This window comes from Drosophila kikkawai, chromosome 3R, assembly GCF_030179895.1.
Source record: "Drosophila kikkawai strain 14028-0561.14 chromosome 3R, DkikHiC1v2, whole genome shotgun sequence".
Classification (NCBI taxonomy): Eukaryota; Metazoa; Arthropoda; class Insecta; order Diptera; family Drosophilidae; genus Drosophila; species Drosophila kikkawai.
This window is the reverse complement of record NC_091731.1, coordinates 18,838,402-18,859,391: the sequence shown is the minus strand read 5'-3', so window position 1 is coordinate 18,859,391 and position 20,990 is coordinate 18,838,402. Positions and strand designations below refer to the sequence as shown.

General features: G+C 41.6%; 1 protein-coding gene across 8 annotated transcripts in view; it reads right to left on the bottom strand.

Moving 5' to 3' along the window:
- Positions 1-20,990, bottom strand: part of SKIP (Shal K[+] channel interacting protein) — a 163,364-nt gene that overhangs the window by 80,489 nt on the left and 61,885 nt on the right. Inside the window, exon 1 of one of the 8 annotated variants that reach the window (XM_070286352.1) lies at positions 13,170-13,476. The exons of the other annotated variants lie outside the window; for them this stretch is intronic. Within the exon in view, the coding sequence (XP_070142453.1) occupies positions 13,170-13,178 (9 nt within the window). The 5' untranslated portion in view covers positions 13,179-13,476. Of the gene's footprint in view, positions 1-13,169; positions 13,477-20,990 lie in introns of those variants that run through there. 8 annotated transcript variants of the gene reach the window in all.

The window sequence follows — 20,990 nt, the reverse complement described above, 5'->3', positions numbered from 1 at the left end:
ACGCTGGATTTTATTTGATTTTGTAAAAATTTAATTTCAACAAGAAATTCTTTCTCAGGCGGCAATTTTTCAACGCTGCTGCTGCTGCTGTCTCGGCTGTGAAGTGAAGTGAGTGACTCGCAGCGACTGCCTTCAGTTTGTTGAGGGAATTTTGCATTTTGTTTGAATTATTGCCTTCATTAAGATTGCGTTGTTGATTTGCCCGCCCAGCCCAGTCCTCCTCTTATTTTTTTGTGCTGTGAGCGACAGCCTGACTCCACCCATCCACATCCCCATTTTCCTCGACCGTATTTCCCAGAGTTTTTCTCCTTTGTTACACCTAGACCTGAACCAGACTTCTGCGCCTCCCTGCTGCTCAATTATTTCGGTTGCGACTGTGACTACGACTGTGACTGTTACACATCTTGAAAATGTTGTGACTCTGCACTTGACAATAAATTTTATTCTGCGAACCTGGGGGGCTTGTATTTTTAGCTTAATTGTGAATGAAGTTGATCTGCTGCTTGCCACCATCGTCGTCGTCGTCATCGTCATCGCCATGTGCTGACATGTGCCCACTCCCCAGGTCTCCGTGTCTTTATTTTCTTCCATTTTTTTCCTCCTTTTTTTGTGGTTCTGCCTACGCGTGTGTAATTGTGCGAAATTCATTCACATGGAAAATTTGCCAGACTGTAACCGCTGAAGTCATAATTATGCGAATATCTTTCCGCCTCTCGTCTTGAAAGGCTGGTTTTTGCCGCCGAGCATTTGATTGGCCTTCAAGGAAAGTGCTTTATTTTATTGGGTTATGAATTCAGTTTTAAAGACAATCTTTGTTATGGTGTATTTTAGATTCCCGTTTCTTAAATTTCCTTGTAAGACATTATAACAACAAAGTAAACCCTTAAATATCGAATAAAATTTCTTCGATTTTTATTTACACATTTCCCTTATTTCCTAGATATTTCAAGCTCTATCCCTTTTTCTATTTGTTTCCTTAGCAATTGTCTTAGCAGAGCATTACACATTTTGCTAAGCACCTTAGGAAATAGTTCCTTCAACACAACTTGGCCAGAACTAACCAACTAAAGCTGCCTGGCTGGAAGGAAGCCCAACAACAAAGCTGAACAAAAGGACGAGAGTGAGTTGCCATTAAACCACTCATAACCCAGATACTTTAAGCAGAAAAACAATAAGTACAAAATGGAAAGGGAGCGAGGAAAAGCAAGCTCTGAACGGGGGGAAAGTGGAGCTGGAAAATGCAGGCAGCTTGTTGGCCGGTACTTATGCCAAATGCGTTTGCGATTTGTGTCAATAAACGCAGCGAAGGAGGAAAAAGCAGTGCGACGAAAGAAAGAAATTTCTATTATCTGTGCAAAGTGTGCGCGAAATTGAAAATTGCAGGCTGTCCCTCTGCCATTCCCTCTGCTATCCTCGTTGGAGTTCTCATCCTCGTCCTCGTTGGAATCCCCGTACTTTGCGCAGGAGCGCTCTAAATTTTCATAGCCAAGCCAGTTGATAAACTCTAATATGACATTATAGCGAACGTGGAGCTTTGGGCTTGTGCGCCTTGGCTTATGCCAGCGTTTTGTGAAATTGCAACGAGAGCCCCAGTTCGAGTTCGCGTTTCTCGTTGCATTCCGGACCAATATTGCAACATGGGGCAGGGCATCGCAGGGGGTTACTGTGTGTACATAGACAACATGGCAACAAGTTTACAAACACATTGCGGTTTAGCGCAAAAGTCAATTACCATTTTAACTGACAGTCGTCGTCGTAACCGATGCTACTGCTGGTGCTGCTATAGCCATAGATATATCCTCCATAGCCATAGCGATATATCTATATGCCAAACTTAACCTGCAGCAACCCATTCCCTAGGGGTAGAGGAACCCAGCATTTCACTCAATCAGTCGGTAATCGATTTCGTCTGGGCGGCATCGAAATCGAACTCGTTTTACACTTGGATACAAAGTTGGTTCAAAAACTTCAAAACTATAGAAAAGCTAAGGCCAGAAGGGAACTAAATATCTATGGGATTTCTTGTAGAATGTTTTTTATGATATAAGATTAATTTCAATATTTAAAGAAAGTATTTCTCAACACAAGATCTTAATTAAAAACTGTTTAAATAATATATTTCTAAACAGTTTCCACCTAAATATCCTCATCATATTGCTGACTGTGTACATATCTTATACCCTATTTCTCATAACTCTTTTAGTCAAAACATAATCATATTTTGTAATTTTATATAGGAACATTTTTTCTTGCAGTTTAGCTCCGGTTTGGGGCTCAGGTTCTGGTTGCGGTTCCGGGGTTCGGGTTTTGGTCTGTTGCTTGAGGTTAACAAATATGCGTCGACTGCTCCCGCCGCTTTTTACGCACAATTTTCCTTTGGCGAAGTTGGCGCTAGCTCGCTCGCTCACACACTCGCTCTTCGAGCGTTTGTCGAAATTGAATGTAAATATTTATTTTTATTTGCATCTGGCTGCATGCGAGTGTATCTTGTTTGCTACTCGACATAATTAGACGATGTCTGTGCGAATCGCTCCGCTCATTCCGTCTGCGGTCTCCGATTGCAAATGATTGCAAACCCGTCATAGATTTACAATATTTACCCATGCAAATTGCCTTGAGCCACAGACTTGGCCAGCGAGGCGGCTACAGGATACGCGAGGCAACGGAGGGGTGTGGAAAGAGGGCTACTAGGAAATTACGGGGCGTCAACCTTAAGCCGAGTATTCATAATTGAATTTTCATGTTTGCCACACTGCCATTACGATTCCTGCAGCATTTATAAGTAACTGGTCGGGTTAGGAAATTCTACAAAAAAAAAAGTATTAAAAAACGAACCAGAATTATATATTTAACGATATGAACGTTAGTGTTGTTTGGAAAAAAAACTAACAACAAACGCAGACACGCAATGCTGGGCAGGTCCTGCAAGGGTCCTTAACTGCCCGTTTGCTTGTTTTAATAACATAATTGAAAAGTGCCTCTGAGCAAGGTAAATGGAATGCAGACGGCAGTTGGCAGCTGGCTTTGATTACAGGGGGTTGATACACATATATATGTATGTATGTTCGTCAGGATATGTTTGTGGGACTACCCCTATTCCATATCCCTTTAGCCGGGTGTTGGTAATGGTGTCGATCGCGTGTCCTGGCGCCTTGTTAACAGGCGTTTGTCCTCTGCTTAAAAGGTTGAGGTTTATTAGCGTGAATCAATAAGCACACGGAGAAAACTCACAACTGGCCTGTAATTAAGTGCCGTTTGCTTTGCGATATTGATTCGCTGTCCTGCGCATTCCTTGACATTTAATCCTCCGTCTCCTCTTGTTTATATATTTCGCGTAAAATTTCTCCAGATGAATAATGAGCATTCCTCGAGCGCTCTCTGGCAGAAAATTGAAACTATTTTGCATAGCATTGGGAAGCATTTTAATTTGAATTTCTTTCCAGCAAGTGATCAGCCATGGACAAGGAGATTTTCCGTCCGCGTTCGCATTTCTCCCTAATGGCAGTTGCTGGCAACATTAAGGATAATTGTTGTAGTTAGCATGTACTCTGGCATTTATAATGTGCTTCATTCATTTCCCCCCATTTTCCCGCCCTCTGTTTTTCCCGCCCTCTGTTTTTCCCGCTGCATTCCCCATTTTCAAATACTTGGCCAGCTCTTTGCTCTGCTTTGCATATTTCTCTATCGCAAATGATAAAAATGTTGATTATGCATTTTCTTTTTTCTTATTGCTCTCAGCTCTTTGGTGTTGATTGCGGTTGATTGCGTTGGTTTTTAAGGGAAAAAGGGAGAGAGTAAACTAGCTGGAAGGAGAAATTTTGATGAATAACCAGAGAAGGGGAGTGAGTGATTTTCTAGGTGTTAATAGAAATTATTCCACCTTGTGATGAGCGCCTTTTGCTATCAAATGGTGTTAGAAAAACATATTTTTATATGGACTCTGGTTAATATCCTTAGAATATGGTCATTAATTATGAAAATTCAATTAGATTTTTAACTAGTTTTGAAACAGCAGAAAGCCCATATAACAGATATGGTCAATCGTATAATCAATCCATAAAATACAATACAATTACCACTGAAGACTCATGTTTGGATAAAAATCTCCATAATTTCTATTGAAATCAAGATACAATTCCCCCAAAGTCCCTGTCTATTGAATCACTCATGTTGAGATCAAAAGAAGCATCCATCAGCATGTCATCGTCAACACTCCAGCTTCGTTCCTGAGAACCATTCCATTAGTTAACCCGCTCATCTTTTCAGCCCCGCCACTAATTACAGTCAGTATGCCACGGCTAATTGCCAAAATGGGAGTGCGCAGTAAGAACTTATTAGGCCCGAACTCCACGGCTTTCGATTGCTCGCCTTCCATATCATAATTTCAAACGCCAACAGTGCAAGTCAGTCCCAGGCCAACCCAGGATGGATATACCGACAGTGCAGACGGACGGACACAAACAAATTGACGTGCCGACACATCGACTAATGGACATGACTGCCCTACTAGGGGAAATCCCCCAAAAAACACCAAATATGGTGAGATGGGGGGAAAACGGAAAACAAATTGTGAGCTCGCGCTCCCGAAAATGATAGACAAATGCCAAATGGATGCACGATGCCAGTGAAATTCGCGCGCTGCTGCAAAGTGAACGAAAATTGCTCGCTTTATGGTAAAAATTGCATAAATAAATCATGTTCTAATATTGCACTTGCCCTTGCAACAATCTGTCAGAATGGCAGTGCACAGGCACCCACAGGAAGTGCCGGCGGACGAGGATGCGGAGGCGGATGTTAGAATGGGTCCCTGCCAGAACAGACAATGGATCCATGGATCCTGCAGCAGACGGACAATGGCGCTGCCAGGAGTGGGCTTTCGAGGGCATACAAGGGAGTTCGAGTTCCGAGTATGGCAATGTCAAACCGTGGCGTGAATGAGTGCGCACAAAATGGCGTTTAAGGCCATAAACAGCAAACGAGTCGGCGGAGTCAAAGGGATGTATGAAGGGGTGGTGGGCCCAGTTTAGACCATTGCAAACCAATCGATGCCAGGCCATAGATAGTGCCGAGTCATCTACTGCCGCCGGTCGTCCTTCTGCACTTGACAGCGCTGACCAGGCCGGCCTGCAAGCCGATGCCCGAAACTCAAGCCCAGGACCTAGACCCAAACCTAAACCTGCTTCCGTAGAAAAGCACTTGAAAAAAATTATAAAAAAGTGATTTTAAATATGTTGAAGAGCTGACGGTTAACTGTTAGTTATTAAACTTATAAAATTTATATAAAAAAGGCTCCTAATTATATATAATAAATATCTAACACATTTTTAAGTAGAATTAATTAAATTAATTTTAAAACCTGTTAAGGCCTTGTTCGTTTCTTCTTAGATATTTTTCCCAGTGCACTTGTACGCGTATCTATATCGGTGTCTAGCGCTTGTCTGACAAACTGAATCGCCTGTCTGTTTTGGCGCTTAATTCGTCACTAAATGAGATTTTTTTTGTGCTATTTTTTTCTAGCCGGCGTTCGTTCGTTTTTGGCCATTGTTGTGCGCCATCGAAATTGCTATTTTGGTAGCAGAACGAGCAAGTTCCTGCCGCTGTGGCTTTGGCATGGCATGGATGGTATACCAGGGAGTAGGAGTAGGAGTTACAGCAGCTGGTGGATTGGGCTTTCGGGTGCTGGTACTGGCCTGGCGCCGACAGTTGCAGCCACTTTGCAATAACACAGCGTGAAATTGCAACGCCAAATCGAATCAGTCCGCACGGGAAATTCGATTTTTTGTTCGCTTCGCGAGTATGCGAGTGAGTGTGCTGCAGTGTGTGGAGATGCAATGCCGCTGATGAGGCTGCTCCTGTTTGCGGATCTGGGGCTACTCTCGGGTAGCACTGTATAGCACCGGCTACTAGTCTTTTGCGGGCAATCAGACAGCAACAAATGCCAGACGGAAACTGACGCGGAAATGGAGCGGGAGGTGGTGCAGGAGCAGGAGCAGGACTCGGAATCGCATTCGAGAGACAGAGTAGCAGCAATGCAATTTGGAGGCAAAAGTTTTTCGGTCAAAAACACTGTTGCTGGAGGCGAGGTAAACATAAACAAAGGAGCAGATAGCTCTAGTGTTTAATCTCTTTTTGTAGCCGACTAAAGGAATACCCATTTAAGGGACATGAAAAATAATAAATGTCCTGGTATTATAAGATATTTATTTAGGAAATAAATAATTTAATTTATTTCAGAATTCCAGTAATATATATTCCATGCTACACCTTGACAGTCAGACACTTATTTCCTTATCCTTTGCCATCCTTCAACTATCCATCAGGTGCAGATGAAATGAAATTACAAAATGTGTTGAATTCTTTTGTAGCATTCTTGCATGCCACCCACCACAGACAGTCCGTCCCCTCGCCCTGTCCCCCCAATGGCTGGCATTGTGGCATAAATTGCTTATTTATTGTTTAAAATGGTTTCTGGTTGCTAAACGACATTTTCAGCGCTGCTGGCCATTGTTCCCAGTGCGCTGGCCAAAACAGGTGCCAAAATACACGTGTTCAAGTATCCCTCTCTCCCTAAACCTATACCTATCTGTATCTGTATCTGTATATAGCTCTTGTTAAGCAGATTTAAGTGTGTGTGTGTGTGTTGGGGGGACACATTGTTCTATTCAAACTATAAAATTCGGATTGAAAATTCGACGTTTGCCGGCGTTTGGCTTTTGGTGGCGCAGCAAGGTAACAATTCGAGGGAAATGCCAAAATTGATGCTTGATGAAGCAGTAAATTAATTTGGACATTTTTCGAATCATTCAATTTGACACATGTATGTATGCAAAAATGCTGTATAGTGGGTGTAGGATACGCTAAATTTTCCACTTAATGGATATGCGGATATTCATTTGCATATTTAGTTGGAAATTTCCATGTCCAGATGTTCATTTGTGTTTATTTTTTTCCGGGAATTAAAAGCCATAGATAAACGCAGCAATTTGGCAATAAACAAAATAAACTCTAGGCTAGGATTATATAAATTTATCTTTTATGGTCTTATTTAATGTACAAATACTATCAAAGTTTATCAATTTGATTTAAGCCACTGATGATCCTTTAGGATTATTTCCTGACCAGCTAACTGGTGCGCCGATTTCTCTTAAATTCCAAACCACTTTGGGTGTCAAAAGCAACTCCACTTTGACAGCTTATAAAAAACACAGAAAATGCCCATATGCAAATGAAGTAAAATTGTCCCCACACGACACGAATCGAAAACCGTTAAGATCATGTCCCCTTGGCGCGGGGATCATCCAATTTTGGCCAACTCCAGACGGCATTGCCAATCAAGAAGAGCAACTGCATCAGGCGAAGGAAACTGCATAACGATATGCAAAATATGCAACACACAGATGCCATATCGGCTGTCAGTCGTCGGAGGCCGAGTCGGAGTTGATTTAAGTTGAGTTGAGCTGGGGAGCCAGGAAGAGGAGAGAGGAGACGAGCGACGACTTGAGACAACGACGACGACGATGACTCCTGTGGCAGCCTCCTGTCGCTTTGCGCCCAATTACGCCTTCAAATTGAGTGATAAATGTCTCGGCGATGGCACATAAATAAACTTGAGTTAAATTTATTACACAACCCACACAAAGACTTCATAAAAATGCAAACTAAATGAACTATTAAAGGAGGCGGCCTCAGTCGTCGTCGGCAAACATGAGAAAACCCCCCAGCAGCAGCACCAGCAGCAGCAGCAGAAAAAGGCGGAAAGGAAAACAAACAAACAAATGAAGAAGGCCAAGACGAAATGCGCTCAACCTGAAGACAATTGAATTGCATTCGCATTGGCATTGGCAAACAAAACAAACAAGGGGAACCAAGCGGCTCGGAACGGAACTGGGAACTGGGCTGAGCCTAAGCTTTGCCCAGCTGAACTGGAGTTGAAAATTGAACCGCGGCGGTGTGAGAAAAAATGCAAATAAATGCGCAAATAAAATGTGCAATCAACTTGGAGATGGCGACGGGCGAACAACAACAGCAACCGGCGAAGCCAGCAAAGTGTGAATGTTGCGCATGCGCAGATGCCGTCGGAATGGTGGGGGAACGCCGCCAGTCGGCGGTTGCAAGGGGGTCGAAGTCGTATCCCACCAGCAACCCGGGCCAAGTGCGCATCAATTAGGCCGCCAGGAACGGCAGCACGAACTGCAAAAGCTGAAAGACTGACCAAAAGATAAAGCAATGCCAGAGGAACCCAGAGAACACAGGCAGCAGCAGCGAGCAGCCCCACAAATGAATAAAACGTTTATATAAACAAATACAGGAGAATGCTGAAATGTTGTTAAAAGCTACAAAATGAAGTGGCCGTTGGCGGCAATGCGATTGCCACACTGAGAAAACACAATTGAGCTTAATTAGTAAAGCGAAACGAGAGCAAAGTGTTGGGAAATGAATGCCAAGAAGGTAAAAGAAGGTAGGAAAGTAAGTAAGATGAGTAACGCCATAAGATTGTAAAGTCTTCCATATTTTATTAAGAAGATTAAGTATAGTTTTAGTGATATTTATTAAAATCCAATTAATTAATCTGCTCTAATTACCTTTTGTGCAAGTGTATTGCTCTTGGAACTGAGATTGGAATTGGAAACTGGGCTCGGGTTTGGGTTCTGGATTGAGCTCTGAATTGGATTTGGGTTTGGTGTTGGGACTCCAATACGAGAATCGGGATCGCTTCGGCCTGGGACCGGGACCGTGTTGCCACAATTTCAATGAACATGCGCGCACACAGTTGAAGAGCAAACAAATTTATTACGCGCCGTTTGAACAGCGCATAAATTTCAAGCCATGTGCGATGGGCAGGACCGCGGCACCGCGCGGGGACTCCAGCCAAGTCACGGCTGGCCAAGATTAACATACTTGAGCGATACCCAAGGCGGCGGGGGGGCCTACCCCAGTCCCAAATCTCTGACTGAGAAAGAGAGGGAGACACTGTCCGCGTGAAAGAGACCGGTAATCGATCGACTCGACTCGGAGGCTCGGAGGTTGCGTGCAACTTGCAGCGTGCGTGATTTACAAACAGCGCCACATTTGGCAAACATTTACGGGGCCGCGAAACTTGTCTCGATGGAAACTACGTAAAACGATTTAAAGCTGAACACGACCAATTTGTGGATAGTCAGAGTCTCGCCCGGGCCCTCAGACAGGCCAGGAGGGAGATGACCATAGAGGGAGAGAAAGAGAGTGGGGCAGAGAGATCCCCCGCTGATGGGGGCACTGCGATGCTGTGTGCCACACATTTCTCATTTCGGGGATTTATGTGCGGCCGCGAACAATCGATTGTTGATTTTTCTGAATCGAAGCTCACACAGCGAAAAAAATGAAATATTCACAACTTTTTCCACATTAACATATTAATGGTATCCCCATCTATATCGGTTAACTATCACAACAATCGTCTAGTCATATCCATATCAAATGTTAACTTATCTAGGTTAAGGCAATAAAAATTAATATGCTGAATACAAATGTTGGGTATTATTGAAACTAGTGATTGTGGGAGAGGAAATGACATTATCTTTAATATTTTTCCAAGAAATATAAGATATTTTTTGATAACATTTCTTGAAATATATTTCGAAATATTAACGTATGTATATTATTAAATGTGTCAAACTTGTAACGCTTTTCGAATTATAAGTTAATTTTGTACAGTTGAAATATCAGGATTAGTATCTTTAAAATAGCAGGTAACAAGTAGGAAAGCTTGTGTCGAGTGTAAACGAATGTGATCTTGGGCAAGGCTAATTTTCTTTAAATAAACAGCTCAAATTTATGTGAAACTTAAATTAAGCAAGGCGTAAGGACAGAAGAAAATGTTAACAAATGTTGCGCAACACCTAATAAAAACTTATTTTTGAGGGAGACCTATTGGTGCTACCCATTCATAATACCTTTTTACCGGATATATAAAAAATCATAGTTTCGTCAAGTTTAAACATTTCTTTTCATTTTACTCAATAAATTTCACCTAGTTCAGCTGTTTTTCTCTGTGCATTCTTCACCTTCGCCCACCTTGTGTAATTCAATAGCTTTTAAGGCAACTAATTTCCAATTTCGTAAAATTAATATATAGAGTTAGCTGGCAGATTGAATTTCCAATGAATTTTGCTGTCCACAGTGTCATTTACAGTTCCACTGAGTTTTTTGTTCGATTTTTAGAGGAAGATTGAAAGAGCTGCGGGACCTCACACTTGAACAAAACATGCAGCGCTGTGACATTTCGATTTATTTTTATTGATTCTCAAAGGGCAGCGGAGGAGGAAGCCGGTGCTGGGGAATGCCCGGGGGGAGAAAGGTTGGAGGTGCCGAGGTGGCGATGCTCTGAAATGCAAGTCAGGCGCCGATGGCACGCAAGTGATCATCACACCTTGATAAAGAGGAGGGCTCCTCCGGCTCCTCGGGCTCCTCGGGCTCCCCATCTGAACCTCACAGAACGTATCGGATTTTTATTGAAATGCAGCCAAGTTCGGGGGTATGGGTATATGGGTGTATCTGCATCTGTATCCGTATCCGTGCCGTGTGCGTGTTATCTGTGAGCTGCCCGTGCATTTGTTACTTTTATGCTTGATTTATTGACTTTATTTTATGGCCGCTTGATTGGACACTAAATGAGTTTTTAAACTCCCTACGTAGCGGGGCGGGTCTTATCAATTTTTGATTCCCTCTTCTTTTTTTTCCCCCCTCCCCATTTGTACGAGAGTTGGGATATTAAGCTTGGGTCTGTATATGTGCATTTTCAGTGGAAGTTAAAGTCACTTACGTTTTACATTTAACCCACGTTTCGATTTTAATGTCTGACAAAACGTTTCGATATGGATTGAAGAAGGTTTGAGTTTGAGTTTGGTTGGCTTGAACAACTTACCTGAAAAGAGAAACAGAGAAAAGAGAGAAATGTTAATTAAATTGTGTGTTTTTTGGGGTTTTCGGCTGGGCCTCTGTAATTGCAGTTAACGTGAAACAAAAAAGAGCTTTTGGGGGCTACAAATGAGGTTCATTTTATTGTCCAGTGATCAATCAAAGTTAAGTGGTCATCGGATGAGAAAGTTTAAATCGCGGAATCAAATCTTTTTAAATGCTTTGCGGCGGCATATTTGAGATAACTTTTTATAGCCGTATGGTTTATTGGCTTTATTTTATCAGATTGGTTATGATTTAAAGCTTAATTTTCTCTGATGTATAACTTATGGCCAACATCCTTTTAAATACTCAGTTTCTATTACCCTATAAATTCGTTTTAGAATTTATGCCTCTTAGCTAGTTTTATGATGGTCTTTTGGATCATATTCGTCTACACTTTATCATGGGTATTTACACAGACCCATTAAAGCAATTTAAGACGTTTGCTTTTAAAGAGGATTTACGGTACACCGGACGGCATAAGTATATTACGAAAGTTGGGAGCAAATTGAAAATTATTATTAAATATTTTAGATGAGTCTTTTTGCTGAGTTTTAAATTTAGTTTTATGTCCAGGAAGTTGATTATAACTACATTTAACGGATTCTTTAACCTTAACCGTTTATTGCTGAATTCGGACTTGGGAATTATAAGTGCAATACCTGACACAGCTTTACGCTAATTGTAAGTAGAGGTTCTCCTCTCATATGTGCTTAAATAATGTCTATTTTATATATTTAATTTTTTAAGTAATCCCTTATTTAAATACCACATAAATTTAATCTTTAACAATTTGCTTTTCCACTTCCTTTTTATTTACTTTTAAAGCCCACTATTAATTTTCTTCTGACACCGGAAAACCATTATTATTCAATATCCTATAACTAGCCTGTCCAACTGCAAAAAACCCCTGATTGACTGACAGCCGCTGTCTTACGGCCACGATACGCACTGTATCGGGTACTCGCATCAAGCTCGATTTGAATATATGGGCCCACGCAATGTAATTACAAAACGAACATCAAAGTCGTGCACAGACATAGACATTCCCATTTGCCTCCATTTAACCCGGCAGTGCCGCCTGCTAACTTATAGACACACAAAACATGTTAACTATAATTAAACATAAATATCAACAGCAACACAAACAACAATCGACGGCAAACAGCGTGAATAGCAAAAATGTCCATCAAAGTCTGCTCTCCAAGCAAATGACGCAGAATTCTTTTTAATTAAACATAAAATTACTTTGGCGCTGCCAGACGAAAGGCGAAAGACGAGAGAGATGGGTAGATAGTGCTGCTGCTGCTGCTGCTGCTGGGGCAAATAAATCAAATGAAATCTACTTGGGCAAACACAGCTCTGTGAAGTGGGAACTTGGGCTTTCATGGGTTAAGGGACGAGGAGGAGAAGAGGTGCGTGAGTGTGTGTGCGGGAAATATATAGTGGATACAGCGGGGAGTCGAGTCGTTGTCGGTCGGTTTCGTTCGGTCTGCGGCACGTAATAATCATTTACATGAACACTCGCATAAATGTCACGTTGCTGCGATTATAAAAATAACTCGAAACTCCAAACTCCGAACCGCGAACGGAGACTCCAGCTCCAACTTTGGTTTGCTCTGCCCGTTGGCAGTCATAAATTAATGAATTTTTATTTGCTTATGCAATGGGGAAAATTGCAGCCGCGCCCCTCCCCATCGCCCATTTACTAGCTATCTATAGTAATGAAAGCATATCCTGCTTAAAAAAAAAAAATATGTATGAAAAAAAATTCAGAGTCAGACGGGACAGACCAGGTGGAAAAATTCAATTTCCAGGCAAACGGAGAGCTGCCTCCTCTGCTCCCGTAGCTAAAGCTGAGCTGAAGCTGGAAAACAAGTTGCATCCGCAATTAAGTCATCAAGTTGCAATTATTGCCATAAAAACGAACAAAACGCAGGCAGCGCTGTAAAAAATGTGGCCACGCATGAACGTGAGATGCTGCCGGGCGCTGAGGCTGAGCCTCTGACTTTGGATTGGGTTTGGGCCTGGGCTTGCGAAAAAACAAGTAGGAAATCAACAGAGACCGACTGTGAGATACCCGGTACGTAAAGGATTGATTCATGCTTATCAAATTATGCTTAAATTTACGAAAAACTTAAATTAAACAGAGAAAGAAATGTAGATCTTTCTAACGTTGAACTTATTGAAAGAAACATTGTCTGGGCAACTTTAACACCCCCACAACATACCCTTATCATGCAATAACTCCAGGGTATCTGGACGGTGAGCTGCAGAAATCTGGGGTGTTGCTGGCTCAGCGGGGCAGCAGCAGCAGATGGAGCAGCTTCGCCGGAGAGCGACGCAGAGCGACTGGGACTGATACCGAAACTGAAACTGAAGCCGGGGCTGAGGCTTGAGCAAACAAAGCAAATGCAACAACATCAGGCGAGAGATACATATTGCCGGCCGCAGATACAGATACAGATACACGCGCTGCGGCAGATAAATTATTTTTCTTCGGTTTTTATTCCTTTTGTGTTTTGCTTTTTTTTCGTTCCTCTGATTTTTTTTTTTCTGGCCCAGACGAAGACGTAGAAGACGTCCAGCAACCAGTTGCTCTTTGGCTTAATTAAAAGCTGCAGCAAAGCCCGGGATTGTTCCATGGATTCGGATTCGGATTCGAATTGAATCGCATCGAATCGAATTGGATCGGTTCGGACGGGATGCGTTGCAATGTGATGCGATGCGACGCGATGCGATGTGTTGTGTTGTTGGCTTTTATTTGCTTTTCATGCTGCGGTCGCTGAAATGACACTACAATGTCTTGGAAATGAAAATAAATACGCTGGAGAGTCGGGATCTGAGTGAAGACCGCGACAACATGAGGCAGCAACATTGGCAAACAACACAGCCCACATCCCGCGTCCACCGTCAACAGTCCGTCCTGGCTACATGTTACACATTAAACCACATCGGTCCTCAGTCCCTTTTTGGCCGACCTCTATTGAAGGTATATCTATATACAGTTGAGGTCAAGCGAGAAGTTCTATGATTTTATAAATAAAATATATGTGTTTAACTTCATTATTTTTAAATTTTATTCCTTACTTTCTGCTTATAACGGGGACTAATAGAAAAAGTAACATTTGTCTATATTTTTATGTTGCACAACATGTTCCTAGCAACATTTGTCATTACTTGGCAACATTTTATTCTGCCTTCCGCCCTGTTTAAGTTTCTTATAAATTTGTATTATAATTAAGACCATAATCCACCAAAAATCGCTTTTAAAAAATCGTACAAAATAATGTGGATGTTTAAAGCCATTTATTGTACTATTTTTTTAACCTACACTGTACACATATAGATTTCCTTTTTTTTTTTTTTTTGTTCTGTTTACTTTTGAGATTTCGCAGCGAAGCGCAGCGCTGGGACTTGGCTGACAATGACTTGGCCCTTTTTCGCCTGGTTTTTATGGCGGCCGCTTCGGTGTGTTTTATAAATCTCATTTTCAAGAGGATTTGTGTGCCTGTCAAAATGTTGATGTTTCACAAAACACTCGCCCTCGAAGTTGCAGACGAAGCTGCTCTGCTCGATTTCAATCATGATCGATTTCATTTTCAGTTGCCTTTACATTTCTTTGCTTTTTTTTTTTTTTTTTGTGTCTTTTGTGTCTTAGCAGCTCTTTGCGCGTTTTGATCGCCGCTGTCTGGGAATTATACGATTTCGCTGCATTGAATTACCCCGTCAATGTCGACGGACTTCTCCAACTGACTCTGACTTTTGCGGTCCCTTTTTCTCTTCCTCCGGATTTGTTTCAGTTTTTTTTTTTTTCTTTCTGGTTTTTGCTCTTGGCGCTGCGGCCAAATTACAACAATTTGTTTGCCTTATAAAGTTAATGCCAGAACAAAGGCATAACACACAACACACAAATACAGGCGCAAACAATCATCATTATCGAAATGTCATAAAACCAAATGAGCGGGCATTATTCAATTTTAAACAACGAACCCGGGCATCATCATCCTCAGTCTCATCCTCATCCCAACGGAAGCAGAAGCAGCAGCCGAAGCAGCAGCAGCAGCTGCCAAACAACTTAATACAGACAAAAGCCATGGGAGAAGCCAGCCCCGGCCCGGATGGATGAGTGGATACCGAATTCCTGGGCAGCCGAAATAAATGTTTCAACTGCCTCAAATGCCCTTTCACTGCGCCTCCGACAGAGAGCTGGCCAAGGGAAATACTTGGCCAAGTAAAAAATAAGAATACAAACAAACAGCCAAAAATTAAGCATAATTACTGACAGCAATCGAGGCGGCCCCACACACAGGCGGCAGCCAAAACCAAGGGCTACGTGAAGGCAGCCAAGGATCTCAGGCGGACACTGAAGGTTGCACTGGGAAAAATAATAGATAGATTTTTAGGAAGAGAAATAACTTTTAGGAGAAGACTGAAAGTGAACCCAAGACTAATGCTGCTGTCTAGCAAGAATCTCTATAAGGTTTATAAAGCACTCTTTTGCATTTCTTTCAGTGTGGGGCTGGGCCAAAACGTTTTCATTAAAATTGCTGCCTTGGCCAATCTGCGGGCCACGCACAACAAGAGGAGCAGCAGCAGCAGCAGGAGCAGCACCAGGAGGAGGAGGATAAAAATAAAGGAATACACCGAGCAGCAAGCGGAGAGCTCCGTAAAATTGCAATTTGGCCGGCGAACGAAACGGAGTGAGACAATTATAAGCATGACAAATGAATTTCGCATTGGGGCCGAGATGGTGGAGTGTTCTCAGTTCCCAGGAAAACTGTCAGTGGAGGATCAGTGGAGTTGAGACAGAACCGAGATCGGGATCGGGTCGCAGCTGTTGCCGCCGGGCACACACCTTCAACTCGTTGAGTTTGAGCGGCACCGAAATGCTTTTGCATCTCAACTCGACTCGCTTCGTGCGTGTTGCGTTTTATATGAATAATTGCATCAAGATTTTTCGCCAACTCTCCTGCGGTCGACGGGGTCGCTCGACTGCGGCGGCAGCTGCCCAACTGCACTGGACATCATTTCAGTTTGCCGTTCAAGGTGAATTTCAGTTGCGTTGACCGCAGACAACGTGACAGGCCCTCGACCACCGTGAATGCGAGTGAGGCCGCCGCCAGCCTGCAGCCGTCGCAGGACGACTCCAGTCCCGTCGCACCCATTTCAATTTAATTCACATTTTCAGCACATTCCGAGGTGGGCTTTAAGCGTGAAACTCATATTTTTGTTTGAGGAATTTTCGTGTTTATGGTATTTTCGTGCACATGATGCCAGCGACTCAAATATTCTCCTTTCGCTTTTTTTGCTTGCCACTTTGCATTTGTCTGACGCTGCGTATACTTGATTTTTGTTTTCCTTTCCTTTTGCATAACCAGCTCGCTCCCTTTTGTCCTTTTTTTGTCCTTCCGCCGACCCATCCCACCTCATCTTCACACATTTTGCGGGATATCCTTGCTGGCATGTCGACGCTTTTTGCATCTTTCATGACGAAACCATTTCATGTTTTTGTAACCATTTTTTCAGTGGGGAAACACAGAATTTTACATATTTTTCGGCATTGAGTGCGGTCCAAGAATTACAAACGAACTTGGGACAGATGTGTAAAGTGGTGGGATATAAAGGTGCAAGGACTTGCAAAAGAGTAGAGCTTGCATTTAAAATGTTATCTAAATTCTGGCAAATAGTTTGGGGAGAGCAAAGAAGAATATATTAAAATTAAAGTTTTTCTACAAAGATTCTTGGAGACTTATTGATTTATATTTTATTCAGAAATAAATCTAGCTTAAATAGCTTATAGGAAGATGTATAATTTTATGTTGGTGTCGCTGCTTTAAAGCCTACATTTTCAGTAACATTATCCCTTTAAAATTTTTTTCCTCTTCTCTATGATCCCAACGTATTTAAGTACGCATATTTTTGGAAGCCACAAAATGTTGCACCAACAAAAACTAGGGGGCACAAACGGGACATGAAATTGTTTTGCACATAACGGCAAGCAAACAAACATGAAAGGGGTTATGGATGCGCGGATAAACGAATATGATTGCCGGGGCATGCGGAAAAATGTAAAAAACATAACTGAAATATTCCTGCCGGGTTAAAATAAACAGGCATAAAAAATGAAACGGGCAAGGGAGCACGAAACACTCTTTTTTTTTTCCTCTTAAAAATTTTCCTTATATATATTTTGATAAAACCAAAATGTTATTTGCCTCGTTAATGTAATGAAAACGACGCGCTAAAAGGATTACATTTGCATTTATGGAAAAAATGTATATGAATAGCAATATTTTGGAAATATTGTATGCACTTTATAGGGTGTGAATATTTTTAAAACTAATAAGGGGTTTCGAGTAATTCAAAGGAATATTTTTATTTATAATTTCCTTTACTACCTTATCTCTGTTTTTAAATTAAAAATATAAAAATTGTAATAGAGAAATTTAATACGTGGTTTTTTTTATAACCTTCTTGTAATTAATGCTGGGATTACAGATTCCTATATCTTTATGTGGGCCATGAAAACAATAGTGAAAACGGCATGATATCATTCTCCGTTTAATCCCGCTTTTGGGATATGCGTAGAGATAGGGCCCGAGAGTGTGAGAGTGGCAAAGGTGGCGGCTCCCTGCTGAATATTTTATGCGTACTGCACGTGTTTGTGTTTTAATTAACAAAGGCAAGTAGCGAGCAACAATAAAAAGGCCATATTAAATTGGGTGCGTGTGTGCCCCGATGGGTGTGTGTGTGTAAGCGCTGTTAAAAGTTGCTCCATTAACCGAATGCCAGTATGCAGCGACTTCTGTTTTCTGGCGCAGAGTGGTGTCGACTGATGGTTGATTTGCTGCCTTCACCTTGGTGCTCGTAAAAGTGTAACAAAATGTTTACCAATTAAGTAAACAAAGCACAGTAGAAAAAAAAAAGGAAAAATGGTACAGGGCTGAATGCTGAATTAATTGCGTGGGATTATTTAAGTGCGTTTTTATGCATTACCATTAAGTGCTACATAGAGCAGCCATAGTGGTATGGCTCCAGGAATTCATTTCAACGCATGCAGATTTAAAGGGGCATTTTTCGGGCATTTCGGGAGGCGGTAATGTCAGCGGGGTTTTGGCTTTAGGAGGCCATAAATCAAATGCTGTAGGTGTTGACGATGCGGACAAGTTAACAGGCTCCCACCAGGCCTTTTCCTGCTGCGTGTTTCGGGGAATTAAAATTTTCACCAAGTGTTGCCTACTTTTCGGTTGAAGCGCCATTAAGGCTCATTAGCACACATTTATTTTCAGCGGAATTTATATATATATAGTTGTTTTGCCTTTTGTCAAGGCCCCGAACTTGATGAATGGCTGGTTACTTCAGCTCTTGGCCATTTGTCTTGGCTTCCCTGGAATCTTAAGCAGGGCAATTAATGCGGCCGTCGATCAATAAAACTAATTATTAGTTGGGGGCACAGATTACTGATATCATTAACATATTATAATGGCATAGAATGGAGGAAATGTAGCAACTAAAATCGTTTGTTATGCATTGGCACGTCCTCTGTGTGAGGCCAGGGATTTTCACTCCTCTTCCTAGTATTAATTTCTCTTTTAATTGGTAATTTAAACCAGCTGCAAAAGGAACAAAATATTAAGCCTGCATTTTTATTAATCAGCTTAAATTCATATTTTTGCTGAAATTATTCAGAGTGTAGATTGTTGCAGATAAAAACTATTTTCGATTCTGTTGCTAATATTGTGTGCAATTTGAATGCAAATTTGTGGTTTCATGCATGCTTAATTGCCAACCCATTGCCGGGCATTATTTATAATTGCAATGTAATAATTTTTAAGCTCTAACAAAAACAATCGATAGTTAATTAGCCTTTATGCGAGAGCTTTCTATTATTGTTTATAAATTTTTTTTAAAGCTTTTTATAGCCATGAAATAGTTAGTTTTTAGCATTATCATTGAGTATTCATTGGAGTGCGTTAATAATTATTTGCAGACAAAGTTGAGCTTAGCTAGTTTTTCCCCATTAAGCTGAATGTTTATTCACATTATTTACATATTTTTAAAATTTGTTTCTCATTGGATAGCTTTTTTTTATAGGATAGCCTCTCCTTTGATATCTCATTCTACTGGCCAACTCAAACAAAATTTCAATTAAGTTAAATACTTCAAAATGCAATACAGCTTGCGGCTTCTTCAACTTCATTGCACTTGAAAATTGAAACCAATCTATACCAAATTGATTAACAGTGTTGAAGCGATATAAAGGAAAATGAAACCTTTACAAATAATCAACTATGAAAAGCCTATATCAAGTCATTGGTTTATACTGCATTAATTTCTTTATAGAGTAAGAACTGTACTTGATAATCAACACACATTCAGGCAGAATGATTCCTTCTTCCGCAGGAGAGTCAAACATTTTAGCATCCGCTTCATTGACGCTCATCATTTTATTTGTTTAGGCCATTCACAGTTTTTTTTATATATTTTTTTTATGGCTGTGTGTTTGAGTGCATTCAAATCAATATGGAATTTTATTCCTTCTATTTGCAGTTTTATTATACATTTTATTTTCCACTTCCGCTGGCCGCCCACTTTTTTTATTCGGTGGCTACCCACCACTCATAATGAAAATGGTTTTCACAAATGGCCTTCACTCTGAAGTTCAGCAAAAAAAAAGGAAGGAAGTAAAATCTCCCACAGAAAACGTATGAAAATCAAATAAAATTGAAATAATTTCCTTTTTTTTGCTCGTGATATATTTGCACACATAATATGCGCCTTAACGCTCAAATACGCTCTCAATTGTCCAAATTTTGCGAATCTCTGCTCAGAAAAAAAATTCAAGTGGATTCGGCAGGAGGCGTGGCAGTTAAGTGGCTCCGCCAGTGCAAATAAAAATTGTTATACAATATAAATAGAAAATAAAGGCTTCTTTTTTATTGTATTCTGTTCGTTTAGTATTGTTCGGCACTCGCGGAATTTTTTCAAGTTGTCTGCCGCCAGTTCGGAAATATTAATTTACGTCCGTGGCGGGGTGGTAAGAGGAAAGGCCAGGAAGAAGCATTTTCTTTTTGTCTGCCGGGGCTGGGTTACCTTTGAAATGCCGCCCTGTGTGGGAGTTGCTTTATGCGCCATAATTATGTCATTTAAATGCAACAAGCTCCATATGAGGCAGTCACCAGTCAGTCAGCCAGTCAGCCAAGTCAGCCAGTCATCCCGTCATCCAGTTACCAGTCAAGCAGCCGTCTCCGTCAGGGCGGAACGATAATTCATAATTAAAAAAACATGCAACTTGCTCATCTGCCGGCAGAAAGGAGGAGAGCCCAAAAGAATCATTGCAGCCGCACGCCTTGAGCCCTGGCTCCGCGGAGGTTCAGGTTCGGTTTCAGCTATAGATACGGCTTCGGATCCGAGCCTCCCTCCTCCTTTTATTTACCCAGCGGAGAGCTTGCCTCATGGCGTGGCGCGCGACTGTTAATTAAATGAGCGAGCAGGCAAACGAGCAAACGACTGATGGACGTGAGCCAAGGATCCCAAGTAGATCCAAGAATCCAGGGGCAGGGACAGGGACAGGGGCAGGGACAGGAGCAGGTCTAGCAGCTGGGACAGAAACAGATACCAAGGCCTCTGTGAGTGGGTGTGCAGCTAAATTGCTAAATGAGATTTGCCGAGGACACCCGCATGCACTCACAAACGAACACAGACAGACCTACAGACAGCCACATGAGGCACAAAGGGTTAATAGTGCATAGTTGCAAGTTGTTTGGGTGTCATCGTCATCGTCTAAGCCAACTTGGGTGCCGGTAGTTGCCTTCTAATTAAGGCCCAGCCTAGGGAAGGCTACACTTGGAAAAGAAGGAGGCTAATAATACCAAAATTTGGTAGTTGGTCCTTCGATCCGGATTCTTTTCGAAGAAGTATTGAAGTAATTATAAAAGCTTTTGTTAAATGCATATTCTCAGCAACTTTAAAAGAGGTTTGTAAAAAGGTAATAAGGTTCTCATTTGTAATAATTAGTGATATTTTTGCAGAGTGTACATTTTGCATGC